We start from the raw sequence: 14534 nt of genomic DNA, 5'->3' as shown, positions 1-14534 counted from the left end.
TTGGCTTGTTAATAAAGACACAATTGATTAATCACCTCCTTGTTATGTTTGTTTGTTATACAGTTCTGTATAACACTCTATATTGTGCTCAAACCTTCACTACTATAAGGACTTTTGTCAAACATGGAACCCATTATTCATATTTATATTGTTTCTTATGGAGAAATGTCATTATTCGAACTTTTCAATTTACGAACACTGATCAAAAACCAATTACCGTATTTTTCCAACTAAATGTGACTTTTTTAAAATTCCATATATTAGCCACACTGGATTATAAACCGCAGATGTATATATGTTGTAAATTAAGTTATTTACACTGAAAAATTTTGTAAATGTTTATTTACATACCTTAATTGTTTCTAAACGGTGTCTGTAACACGGCAGTAAAACAGCTGATCAAACAAAACAGAAGTCATCGTCATGGACACACTAGCTGCAGAAGCTAGCTCTCCAATCAGCTAAACAGACTAATTGGTGAATTTACCAAACTGAAACAATACAAAAAGAATCCCATTGTATGTCAATACTACAAAACCCAAAACCAGTGAAGTTGGCACGTTGTGTAAATGGTAAATAAAAACAGAATACAATGATTTGCAAATCTTTTTCAACTTATATTCAATTAAATAGACTGCAAAGACAATATACTTAACGTTCGAACTGGTAAACTTTTTTTGTTGTTGCAAATATTAGCTCATTTGCAATTTGATGCCCGCAACATGTTTAAAAAAAGCTGTCGCCATCCAAGCAACGTCTTTTTCAAGGACGCCCCTGCTTATTTCAGCAAGACAATGCCAAGCCACATTCTGCACGTGTTACAACAGCGTGGCTTCATAGTAAAACAGTGCGGGTACTAGACTGGCCTGCCTGTAGTCCAGACCTGTCTCCCATTGAAAATGTGTGGCACATTATGAAGCCTAAAATACCACAACAGAGAACCCGGACTGTTGAACAACTTAAGCTGTACATCAAGCAAGTATGGGAAAGAATTCCACCTGAAAAGCTTCAAACATTGGTCTCCTCAATTCCTAAACAACGTTTACTAGAGTGATGATAAAAGGAAAGGCCATGTTACACAGTGGTAAAAATGCCTGTGCCAACTTTTTTGCAATGTGTTGCTGCCACTAAATTCTAAGTTAATGATTATTGTCAGAAATATATTGAGTTATATCTACAGTATATATATCTTGTCTTTGCAGTCTATTCAATTGAATATAAGTTGAAAAAGATTTGCAAATCATTGTATTCTGTTTTTATTTACCATTTACACAACGTGCCAACTTCACTGGTTTTCGGTTTTGTACTAACACAGACACTCATAATCATGTTAGTATATTAGCTAACACTAACGAAGCTAGCTTCATTACATTACAACAGCACATGCACATATGCATAAAAACACTCCTACAGACATTGTTGTAGTTGTATTGTAAAACTTACAAACGTTGCTTGGCGTGATGAATGAAGAATCCATACGAGTAGAAACGCTATGGAGGACTAGAAGACGGAACGGCACTTGTACTTCCGGGTAAAAGCTTTAAACAGCAGGAATTCAAATTCACCCAGCGGTATCTGCAGCAAGATAGCTCGTTCAAAAGATGGCGTCAAAGCACAATAACACATCCTTCAAGTGCACGTGTTTAATGAAAACTATTTCCATTGTGGCCGTCAATTAGCCGCGCCATTTTATAAGCCGTTGGGTTCAAAGCGTAGGAAAAAAGTAGCGGCTTATTGTCCGGATTTTAGGGTAAGTTGGTAAATCAAGGTTGCACTGTACTGTATGTGTTTAGCACTCATCAGTAACTCTAATGTTGCACATGCAAAACTATATTTTATAGTGACTTTAGTTTGCAAAAAGTAACAGAAACATCCTTCAGTTGAAGAGAGAAGCGTAAAGGCACAGTGTTGTTGTTGTTGTTGTCTACACGTCTGAGACGAGTAACGAGTCGCAGCTGACGGAGGAGAGCTGCTGGGTCATTAAACAGGAAGTTGCAACAAGAAGACGTGTAAAGGCCAATCAGTTATGAGGACACTGAAGACAGACTTGTTATACGGCCAAGAGGTAGACATTCACACAGTAATTCCTACTCACAATGATGACACAAATACAAAAAACAGGTCATCTGTGTGTATTTATATTTGTTTATGTTGATGTTTGCCTCCTTTCAAGCGAGAAAAGGCAAGAACGCAACAAACAAACACAGGCCGCACTTTCAGGAATTCAAAAAGCAGAGTTTGGAAAATAAGTTAACAATATTTGCTCAGTTGATATCGACATTCACTCGTTAAAAAAACAGAACATTGCTGCTTGGTTAGGAGCAGCTTTTAAAAAAAGTACTTAAATACGGTATTGAACAGTGCCTTGGATGGGATGACTCCGCCCACTCCCTTAGTATATGACCTCATAGACAGTGGCTTTCTTGTCTCCCGAGCCCGTCACGATGTACTTGTCATCCACGGAGATGTCGCAGCTCAGCACTGACGAAGACTCCTTGGACTGTCAGGGAGGAAGGAAAACATGTCAGTGTGGAAATCCTTCATGTGCAGAAAACAATCAGTTGCATGTGTTACAGTAGGTCTGCATGGCTTTTGAATGAATCATGTTATTACGGCCGTCAAATGATTCAAATATTTAATCGCGATAATCGCATTGTTCACAGTTAACTCGAAATAATCACGATAATCGCATTGTTCATAGTTATCTTAAAATAATTGCATTGTTCATAGTTAACTCAAAATAATCGCATTGTTCATAGTTAACTCAAAATAATTGCGTTGTTCATAGTTAACTCAAAATAATCGCGATAATCGCATTGTTCATAGTTAACTCAAAATAATCGCGTTGTTTATAGTTAACTCAAAATAATCGCATTGTTCATAGTTAACTCAAAATAATTGCTTTGTTCATAGTTAACTCAAAATAATCGCGATAATCGCATTGTTCATAGTTAACTCAAAATAATTGCGTTGTTCATAGTTAACTAAAAATAATCCCATTGTTCATAGTTAACTCAAAATAATTGCGTTGTTCATAGTTAACTCAAAGTAATCGCGATAATCGCATTGTTCATAGTTAACTCAAAATAATCGCGATAATCGCATTGTTCATAGTTAACTCGAAATGATCACGATAATCACATTGTTCATAGTTAACTCAAAATAATCACGATAATCGCATTAACTCAAAATAATTGCGTTGTTTATAGTTAACTCAAAAATAATCGCATTGTTCATAGTTAACTCAAAATAATCCCATTGTTCATAGTTAACTCAAAATAATTGCGTTGTTCATAGTTAACTCAAAGTAATCGCGATAATCGCATTGTTCATAGTTAACTCAAAATAATCGCGATAATCGCATTGTTCATAGTTAACTCGAAATAATCACGATAATCACATTGTTCATAGTTAACTCAAAATAATCACGATAATCGCATTGTTCATAGTTAACTCTAAATAATCGCATTGTTCATAGTTAACTCAAAATAATTGCGTTGTTCATAGTTAACTCAAAATAATCGCGATAATCGCATTGTTCATAGTTAACTCAAAATAATACCGTTGTTCATAGTTAACTAAAAATAATCGCATCGTTCATAGTTAACTCAAAATAATCCCATTGTTCATAGTTAACTCAAAATAATTGCTTTGTTCATAGTTAACTCAAAATAATCGCGATAATCGCATCGTTCATAGTTAACTTAAAATAATCGGGATAATCGCATTGTTCATGGTTAACTCGAAATAATCACGATAATCACATTGTTCATAGTTAACTCAAAATAATCGCATTGTTCATAGTCAACTCAAAATAATCGTGTTGTTCATAGTCAACTCAAAATAATTGCATTGTTCATAGATAACTTATAATAATCGCATTGTTCATAGTTAACTCAAAATAATCCCATTGTTCATAGTTAACTCAAAATAATTGCGTTGGTCATTGTTAACTCCAAATAATCCCATTGTTCATAGTTAACTCAAAATAATTGCGTTGTTCATAGTTAACTCAAAATAATTGCGATAATCGCATTGTTCATAGTTAACTCAAAAAAATTGCGATAATCGCATTGTTCATAGTTAACTCAAAATAATCGCGATAATCGCATTGTTCATAGTTAACTCAAAATAATTGCGTTGTTCATAGTTAACTAAAAATAATCCCATTGTTCATAGTTAACTCAAAATAATTGCGTTGTTCATAGTTAACTCAAAATAATCGCGATAATCGCATTGTTCATAGTTAACTCAAAATAATCGCGATAATCGCATTGTTCATAGTTAACTCGAAATATCACGATAATCGCATTGTTCATAGTTAACTCAAAATAATCACGATAATCGCATTGTTCATAGTTAACTCAAAATAATCGCTTTGTTCATAGTTAACTCAAAATAATTGCGTTGTTCATAGTTAACTCAAAATAATCGCGATAATCGCATTGTCCATAGTTAACTCAAAATAATACCGTTGTTCATAGTTAACTAAAAATAATCGCATTGTTCATAGTTAACTCAAAATAATCCCATTGTTCATAGTTAACTCAAAATAATTGCGTTGTTCATAGTTAACTCAAAATAATCGCAATAATCGCATTGTTCATAGTTAACTCAAAATAATCGGGATAATCGCATTGTTCATGGTTAACTCGAAATAATCACGATAATCGCATTGTTCATAGTTAACTCAAAATAATCGCATTGTTCATAGTCAACTCAAAATAATCGTGTTGTTCATAGTCATTTCAAAATAATCCAATGTTCATAGTTAACTCAAAATAATTGCATTGTTCATAGTTAACTTAAAATAATCGCATTTTTCATAGTTAACTCAAAATAATCGGGATAATCGCATTGTTCATGGTTAACTCGAAATTATAACGATAATCGCATTGTTCATAGTTAACTCAAAATAATCGCATTGTTCATAGTCAACTCAAAATAATCGTGTTGTTCATAGTCAACTCAAAATAATCCAATGTTCATAGTTAACTCAAAAATAATTGCATTGTTCATAGTTAACTCAAAATAATTGCGTTGTTCATTATTAACTCCAAATAATCCCATTGTTCATAGTTAACTCAAAATAATTGCGTAGTTCATAGTTAACTCAAAATAATTGCGTTGTTCATATTTAACTCAAAAAAATTGTGATAATCGCATTGTTCATAGTTAACTCAAAATAATCGCGATAATCGCATTGTTCATAGTTAACTCAAAATAATCGCGATAATCGCGTTGTTCATAGTTAACTCGAAATCAGGCCTCCGTCAGTCGTAACGACTATGGAAACTGCGCCAGTCCAGGGGTCAAGTTTAAACTCAGCGACAAAGCCTGCTGTGGCTGATGAGTCCGATGTGGGAGAGGCAAACACGGCCGCATTTACTGCAGATGTAGCTAGAAGGTGCAACTGCAGGAGTGCGTGTCTTCCGCTTGGTTCTTTTTTCATTGGCTGTGGCATGGATCTTTTCCTCGCCAGTCTTCAGCTGTTTGTGAAGGACACTGCGCCATTTGCTGCGGTCAGCTGCTGCATCTTCCCATTGTTCAGTGTTTATGTCCAGGGCTTTCATGTCCCGCTTGCAGACATCTTTGAAGCGCAGTTTTGGCCGGCCAACAGATCTCTTGCCAGAGGCAAGTTCGCCATACAGGATGTCCTTTGGGATACGTCCATCCTCCATACGGCACACGTGGCCGAGCCAACGCAGCCTGCGTTGTCTGAGCAGCGTGAACATGGTAGGAAGACCAGCGCGTTGGAGGACCTGGGCATTCGTCACCTTGTCACTCCAATGGATGCCGAGGATGCGGCGAAGGCAGCGCATGTGGAAGGTGTTCAGTTTGCGCTCCTGTTTGGAGTATGTTGTCCATGTTTCGCTGCCGTAGAGAAGAGTGCTGACAATGCAGGCGTTGTACACTGCCATCTTGGTAGGAGTTGTCAGCTTCCGGTTCTCCCAGACGCGGGTTGTGAGGCGCCCTAGGGTTGTGGCAGCTTTGCCGATACGTTTGTTGATCTCACCATCGAGGGACAGATTGTCACTGATGGTGGATCCCAGATATGTAAATTGGTGTACGACTTTGAGTTGGTACTCATCGATTGTGATGGCTGGTTGAGTGTCCACTTCCTGACTCAGCACATTGGTCTTTTGTAGGTTGATGGTAAGCCCGAAGTCTTTGCAGGCCTGGGAGAATCTGTCCATAAGGCACTGGAGTTCTTGTTCAGTGTGCGAAAAGACGGCGGCATCATCAGCAAAGAGCATGTCCCGGATTATTGTCTCACAGACTTTGGTCCTTGCTTTAAGACGGGCTAGATTGAAAAGTCGGCCGTCAGATCTGGTACGTAGATATACCCCTTCTGTTGCAGTCCCAAAAGCATATTTGATGAGCAGGGCAAAGAAGATGCCTAAAAGGGTAGGAGCAAGGACGCAACCTTGCTTGACTCCGCTCTTGATGTCAAATTGGTTGGACATGCTACCCTCATACTCGATGGTTGCCTTCATGTCGTCATGAAAATATCTAATGAGACTATGGAGCTTTGGAGGGCATCCAATCTTGGGTAGGATGCTGAAGAGCCCTTCTCTGCTAACCAGGTCGAAAGCCTTGGTCAGGTCAATGAAGGATATGTACAGGGGCTTCTGTTGTTCTCTGCATTTCTCCTGAAGTTGGCGTAGGGAGAATATCATGTCGACTGTAGAGCGCTTGGTGCGAAAGCCGCATTGAGATTCCGGGTAAACGCGCTCAGCAAGTTTCTGAAGGCGGACAAGCACGACACGGGCATAAAGTTTCCCTACAATATTCAGGAGGGAGATGCCCCTGTAATTGTTACAGTCGCTCCTGTCGCCCTTATTTTTGTAAAGGGTGACAATCTTGGCATCTCTCATGTCTTGCGGCACGGCTCCCTCTTTCCAGCAATGGCAGAAGACATCATGCAAAGGCTGCAGGAGGGTGTCTTTACAGCGCTTGATGAGGTCTGGGGGGATGCCATCAGTACCAGGTGCTTTGCCAGTTGCTAAGCTGTCGATCGCTTTGTGAAGTTCAGCAAGTGTTGGTTCAGCATCTAATTCCTCAATGATGGGCAGCTGTTCAATGGCATCAAGGGCTGAGGCGACGACAGTGTTCTCTCTGGAATAGAGTTCTGAATAGTGCTCTACCCATCTGTCCATCTGCTTGCCCTTGTCAGTGATAACTTCCCCACTGGTGGTCTTTAGGGGGGCTGTTTTGCTCTGTGTTGGGCCCAGAGCAGTCTTGATGCCCTCGTACATCCCCCTGATGTTACCTGAGGTAGCTGCAGACTGGATGGATTCACTGAGTTGTTGCCAGTATTCATTGGCACAATGTCTTGCAGTCTGTTGCACTTTGCTTCTTGTAGTTCTCAGTGCTTGCAGGGACTTCTCATTTGGGGAGCGTTTGTATTCAGCGAGGGCAGCACGCTTTGCTTCAATGACGGGGGTCATCTCGCTGGACTTGGCAACAAACCAGTCGTTGTTTTTGAAGATCTTCCTCCCAAAAGTCACAAGGGCTGTTTTCTGAATGGCCTCCCTGAGGTGGCCCCATTTCTCGGAGGCCGAGTAGCGCTGGTGTTCTTCAGATAGGATGTTGTTGAGAGACTTGGCAAACTGTTCTACTTTCTCTGGAAGATGCATGCTGGTGGAATCAATGCGGGGCTTGCCTTTCTGTTTGGAATTGTGAAAATGTTTTGGTTGTAGCCTGATCTTGCAACAGACAAGTGAATGGTCTGTGTCGCAGTCTGCGCTGTGGTAACTACGAGTAACGAGCACAAACTTGAGGCTGGCTTGTCGGATCAGGATCATGTCTAACTGATGCCAATGCTTTGAGCGGGGATGGTGCCATGTCACTTTGTGCTGTGGTTTCGTCTGAAAGTAGGAGTTGGTCACGCAAAGGTTATGGTAGGAACAGAACTCCAGTAGCCGTTGCCCATTGTCATTGACCTTGCCAACTCCGAAGTGTCCAAGACAGGAAGGCCATGAGTCATGGTCAGCACCCACTCTCGCATTGAAGTCACCAAGGATGATGAGATGTTCCTTGGGGGAAACGTTCTTGATGACGTCATTCAAGTTGGCATAAAATGTATCCTTAACTTCTGCTGTAGACATTAGAGTGGGAGCATATGTGCAGACTAGGGTCACTGGGACATCAGAGGTGTAGAGGTGGAGTGTCATCATGCGTTCGGATCCTTTGTCTCCTGATTCAACCATCTTTAACAAGGTGTTCCTGACAGCGAATCCAACTCCATGCTCTCAGCGGTCTCTGGCACTCTTTCCTTGCCAGAAGAAGGTAAAGTCTTTCTCCATGAGGGTTCCCGAGTCGGCTAGGCGGGTCTCTTGCAATGCAGCTATGTCTACCTGGAGTCTCAGTAGCTCATTGTTAATGACAGCCGTTTTTCTAGCATCACTGATGTCTTGGAGATCATTTGAGTGTCCTGGTGTCATAGTTCGGACATTCCAGCTTCCCAGTTTTAAGACTGGGCACCTGTTTTTCATACTTTGTTTCTTGCTTGGTGCAGGTCTTGCAGTCTGCTTGTCGTTTTTTTCCTAATCCCCATGCACCCAATGAAGAAGGCAGACTGTGGCGGGACAGCACCTAATTGGCTGGGGGCTGACCAGCTTAAGGCGGACAGTAGCTGTCCAATGAAATTCAAGGATCTCTCCCACCGTCGGAAGCAACCCCTGGCGCTATGCTCTACGTCAATCAAGCATTGTAGCTTATAACCAGTAGACTGTTGCTTCCCGTTGTTGTTTCCACACTATGACACAAGGCTGGAGTGACCTCTCCAGGGCGCAAGCCAGGGCAGAATTGTATGGAGGTCAAGCTGTTGCCCATGCAGCAGGACCCCCCTCTTCACACTGATGATGGATCCAAAGGAGCAGCAAGAGCTGGTACAATTTGGCACCAACAGTGTCGCAGAAGTTGCCAGTGCACCGCTGTAGCCAGCAGTGGACCACCTTAGGGACTCCATCTCTGGATTTTTCCTCAGGGTTTACTCCCGAAGCCTTCCCCTAGAAAGGTATGCCACAAGGCAGGGGCGGTTTTGGATCGGAGTTTACCTTCTCCTAGATGGGTCGCCTTACTGGGCTGACGGGTCCCATCTACCCTACGATAATTGCATTGTTCATAGTTAACTCAAAATAATCGCATTGTTCATCGTTAACTCAAAATAATCGCGTTGTTCATAGTTAACTCAAAATAATTGCGCTGTTCATAGTTAACTCAAAATAATCGCATTGTTCATAGTTAACTCAAAAAATTGCGTTGTTCATAGTTAACTCAAAATAATCGCGATAATCGCATTGTTCATAGTTAACTCAAAATAATTGCTATAATCGCATTGTACATAGTTAACTAAAAATAATCGCGATAATCGCATTGTTCATAGTTAACTCAAAATTAATCGCGATAATCGCATTGTTCATAGTTAACTCAAAATAATCGCATTGTTCATAGTTAACTCAAAATAAACGCATTGTTCATAGTTAACTCAAAATAATCGCGATAATCGCATTGTTCATAGTTAACTCAAAATAATCGCATTGTTCATAGTTAACTCAAAATAAACGCATTGTTCATAGTTAACTCAAAATAATCGCGATAATCGCATTGTTCATAGTTAACTCAAAATAATAGCATTGTTCATAGTCAACTCAAAATAATTGCGTTGTTCATAGTCAACTCAAAATAATCGCGTTGTTCATAGTTAACTCAAAATAATTGCATTGTTCAGTTAACTCAAAATAATCGCATAGTTCATAGTTAACTCAAAATAATCCCATTGTTCATAGTTAACTCAAAATAATTGCGTTGTTCATTGTTAACTCAAAATAATCGCATTGTTCATAGTTAACTCCAAATAATCCCATTGTTCATAGTTAACTCAAAATAATTGCGTTGTTCATAGTTAACTCCAAATAATCGCGATAATCGCATTGTTCATAGTTAACTCCAAATAATCGCGATAATCGCATTGTTCATAGTTAACTCGAAATAATCACGATAGTTGCATTGTTCAGAGTTAACTCAAAATAATCGCATTGGTCATCGTTAACTCAAAATAATCGCATTGTTCATAGTTAACTCAAAATAATTGCGCTGTTCATAGCTAACTCAAAATAATCGCGATAATCGCAGTGTTCATAGTTAACTCAAAATAATTGCGCTGTTCATAGTTAACTCAAAATAATCGCGATAATCGCAGTGTTCATAGTTAACTCAAAATAATTGCATTGTTCATAGTTAACTCAAAATAATCGTCATATTCGCATTGTTCATAGTTAACTCAAAATAATGGCGATAATCGAATTGTTCATAGTTAACTCAAAATAATCGGAATAATCGCATTGTTCATAGTTAACTCAAAATAATCTTGATAATCGCATTGTTCATAGTTAACTCAAAATTAATCGCGATAATCGCATTGTTCAAAGTTAACTCCAAATTAATCGCGATAACCGCATTGTTCATAGTTAACTCAAAATTAATCGCGATAATCGCATTGTTCAAAGTTAACTCAAAATTAATCGCGATAACCGCATTGTTCATAGTTAACTCAAAATTAATCGCGATAATCGCATTGTTCAAAGTTAACTCCAAATTAATCGCGATAACCGAATTGTTCATAGTTAACTCAAAATAATCGCATTGTTCATAGCTAACTTAAAATAATCGTATTGTTCATAGTTAACACAAAATAATCGCGCTAATCGCATTGTTCATAGTTAACTCAAAATTAATCGCGATAATCGCATTGTTCATAGTTAACTCAAAATAATCGCATTGTTCATAGTTAACTCAAAATAAACGCATTGTTCATAGTTAACTCCAAATAATCGCGATAATCGCATTGTTCATAGTTAACTCGAAATAATCACGATAGTTGCATTGTTCACAGTTAACTCAAAATAATCGCATTGGTCATTGTTAACTCAAAATAATCGCATTGTTCATAGTTAACTCAAAATAATTGCGCTGTTCATAGTTAACTCAAAATAATCGCGATAATCGCAGTGTTCATAGTTAACTCAAAATAATTGAATTGTTCATAGTTAACTCAAAATAATCGTGATAATCGCATTGTTCATAGTTAACTCAAAATAATGGCGATAATCGCATTGTTCATATTTAACTCAAAATAATCTGGATAATCGCATTGTTCATAGTTAACTCAAAATAATCTTGATAATCGCATTGTTCATAGTTAACTCAAAATTAATCGCGATAATCGCATTGTTCAAAGTTAACTCCAAATGAATCGCGATAACTGCATTGTTCATAGTTAACTCAAAATAATCGCATTGTTCATAGCTAACTTAAAATAATCATATTGTTCATAGTTATCTCAAAATAATAGCATTGTTTAGAGTTACCTAAAAATAATCGCAATGTTCAGAGTCACCTCAAAATAATCGCATTGTTCATAGTTAACTCAAAATAATCATGATAATCGCATTGTTCATAGTTAACTCAAAATAATAGCATTGTTCAGAGTTACCTCAAAATAATCGCATTGTTCAGAGTTAACTCAAAATAATCGCATTGTTCATAGTTAACCCAAAATAATCGTATTGTTCAAAGTTAACTCAAAATAATTGCATTGTTCATCGTTAACTCAAAATTAATCGCGATAATCGCAGAAAGCTATACTTTTTCACTAATAGCAAGTGTACAGCCTAGACAGATCATTTACAAGTTTTAATGCCATGAGTGGACAATTAATTTGCTTTATTGAAATGTGTTATAACATTATGCTTTTTTAAACAGCTCAACACAAAAAGGACAAACAAATTTTTAATGGATATAAAAAAAAATTCTCATTCATCAGGTCATTGTCATCTCAGGGCATTCAATCGATGGTAACTGGACTGTTTGGTTTGTCTTAGAAGACGTTGTGCCTCTCATCCAAGTAGGACCAGAATGCCATTTGTTTACAACTGAATGGAATGCTTATGTGGAGGATTACCACTATTTTGGACTGATAGTAGTCGATCCACAGCAATCGTTCTACCACACAATACCTCAATGCTAACAAGGGGAAATTACACTTTAACAACTGTCGTTGGCTTTGACATTTATAATTGTTTGTTTGCATCAAAACAGTTGTTTTTCTAGCTACCATAGGGCAAAACCATCCTTGCCCAGGCACACCCTCCTGGTTTTGGAGCTTAAATGTTTTGGGTTTTAGCACCAGCTGCTAGACTAGATCTGACCAATGTATGTCTAAGAGCACAGACTGATGAAGCCTATTCGGATGAGCGGCGAAACATACTCTAAGACAAACCAAACAGTCCAGTTGTGATTGATTGAATGCCCTGAGATAAAAAAAAATTGCTTGCAATGTGTTGGTATCTAGCCAGATTTTGTATTTTGTAGAAATACAAAATTTGTATTCCTGCTTTAGGAGACAACTTGTCTTTTAGTAGTAAGTAAACAAACACAGACTCCTAATTTGTCTGCTGACATATGCAGTAACATATTGTGTCATTTATCATTCTATTATTTTGTCAAAATTACGAGGGACAAGCTGTAAAAATGTATTATTAATCCCCTTGTTCATTTACTGTTAATATCTGGTTACTTTCTGTTTCAACATGTTCTATCTACACTTCTGTTCAAATGTAATAATCACTTATTCTTCTGTTGTTTGGATACTTTACATTAGTTTTGGATGATACCACAGATTTAGGTATCGATCCGATACCAAGCAGTTACTATTGAACTACATTCAAAGTCCTCATGTGTCCAGGAACGTATTTCCTGAGTTCATAAACATAATATGAATTTTTTAAAAAGGAAAAAAGATTTTGTGACGATAAAAAATATGGATGTAATCATAGTAGTATCAACTAGATACACTCTTGTACTTGATATCATTACAGTGGATGTTAGATGTAGATCTACCCATGGCATTTTTTTACATTCAGGCGCGCTAGCTTTTGTTAGCGGTGACGCCGGTGAGCTATTGTATCCTCCTAGGGTGTGTAGTGAAGCATGTTTATCTATTCCTCGTCCTGCAGTGATAATGGTAGATGTAAGAAACTCACTTTATTTGTCGCCATGGGGCCGAGGATTAGTGATTTAGAAGTAGCTAAAACATTGCCGACTGCATATGGATGTTAGCTGCTAGCTAGCTAACCATGTCTTAAAGCACCTCCTCCTGAGGGCGTTTGAGTGTTATAACGTCACCTTTATCTTTAGTTTTTAAGCCAAAATGCGTCCATTCTCCCTTTTCTGTCTACACACTGTGTCTGCTTGTAAGTACTCCGTGATTGTGCGCTGCCGAACATGCTCCTCTGCTCATAAAAAACAGCAAAGTGACAACGCACCATCATGCCTGGGAACCGGTACTTTTCAAACGGAGTTTAGTACCGTTTTTAATACAATAGTACCGCGATACTATACTAGTACCGGTATACCGTACAACCCTAGGGCAGAACATTCCAAAGTTTAGGGCCAAAAACAGAGAAGGCCCTGTCTCCCCTCGTTTTAAGCCTCGTTTTAGGCCCCACAAGTTGGAACTGGCCCTCGGACCTCAATGTTAGAGCTGGAGCATACATTTGGATGAGCTCTAAGTCTAAGTCTGTGATGTACTTTGGGGCCAGTCCATTCAAAGCTTTAAGAACAAAGAGCAACATTTTAAAATAAATTCTAAAATGAACAGGAAGCCAATGCAGAGAAGCGAGCATCGGGGTGATTTGCCATCCCTTCTACCGATACACAATCTTGCAATCCACACTTACCTGGAATATGCTGGCTCCATACGGGGTTCTCCATGCGTTAAGCAGATTGTCTTTTCCTGTGCTGACGAACCACTTTCCTGCAGATGACAGTGCAGTCAATGAGCCGACGACCGGCCAAAGAAGTGAGAGAAAACACGAGCAGACAACGTTGACCCACCGCAGTGAGCAAAACGAAGCGACAGCACGCAGCTTTCATGAAGGTGAAGCTGGTACTTGTCAGGTTTGGAGACGTGCAGGACCTCCACGTTGCTGTTCTCCATCCCCACCGCCAGCCACTCGCCGGTTGGACAGTAGCCCAGCGAGAAGATCTGCGATCGCAGTACAGAACCATTATCTTCATCTTACCTTTCCTGCGGGAGTCTGGCTGAAGAAGCGGACTGCGAGAGCGTACCTGTGAGGTGAAGTCATGCTGCTGCAGCTGCCGGCCCTCTCTGAGATCCCAGGAGCGGACGGTGTTGTCCAGACCTCCCGTCCAAAGCTTGGTGCCATCATTGGAGATGTCTATGCAGCTTGCTCCGTCCGTGTGGCCCTGGAACTGCCTGTAGAAGAGCATGAAGCTTTATTTCATGCAAACTGAGGGAAAAAGGTAATCTTCAAAGGCCCCTTCAGTAAAAATAATAAGTAGGGCTGTCCAGATTCGATATTGATATTGGGCTGATATCAGCAAAATAACTAGTAGCGGATTATAACAGCTTGCATCTAAAATGTCCGATACAGGCAGTCATGTGTGTTTAAATGTCCTCCAATAAGCACACGAGGTTGGTCTTTTCTTCAATTTTAGTCATTTAC

The 14534-nt window shown here is 39.0% G+C and overlaps 1 protein-coding gene across 7 annotated transcripts in view; it reads right to left on the bottom strand.

The window, feature by feature from the left end:
• Positions 1–1387: 1387 nt before the first annotated feature.
• Positions 1388–14534, bottom strand: part of LOC133651711 (transducin-like enhancer protein 4) — a 122682-nt gene continuing 109535 nt past the window's right edge. For all 7 annotated transcript variants that reach the window (XM_062049757.1, XM_062049753.1, XM_062049754.1 and 4 more), the window contains 4 exons: positions 14137–14284; positions 13903–14053; positions 13746–13822; positions 1388–2500 (listed from right to left, as the gene is read on the bottom strand). In XM_062049757.1, coding sequence (XP_061905741.1) covers positions 2393–2500; positions 13746–13822; positions 13903–14053; positions 14137–14284 — 484 coding nt within the window. In that variant the 3' untranslated portion in view covers positions 1388–2392. The remainder of the gene's footprint in view (positions 2501–13745; positions 13823–13902; positions 14054–14136; positions 14285–14534) is intronic.

Source organism: Entelurus aequoreus, linkage group LG06 (genome assembly GCF_033978785.1).
Source record: "Entelurus aequoreus isolate RoL-2023_Sb linkage group LG06, RoL_Eaeq_v1.1, whole genome shotgun sequence".
Classification (NCBI taxonomy): domain Eukaryota; kingdom Metazoa; phylum Chordata; class Actinopteri; order Syngnathiformes; family Syngnathidae; genus Entelurus; species Entelurus aequoreus.
Note: the sequence above shows the minus strand (reverse complement) of the source record. Positions and strands in the feature narration are given on the sequence as shown.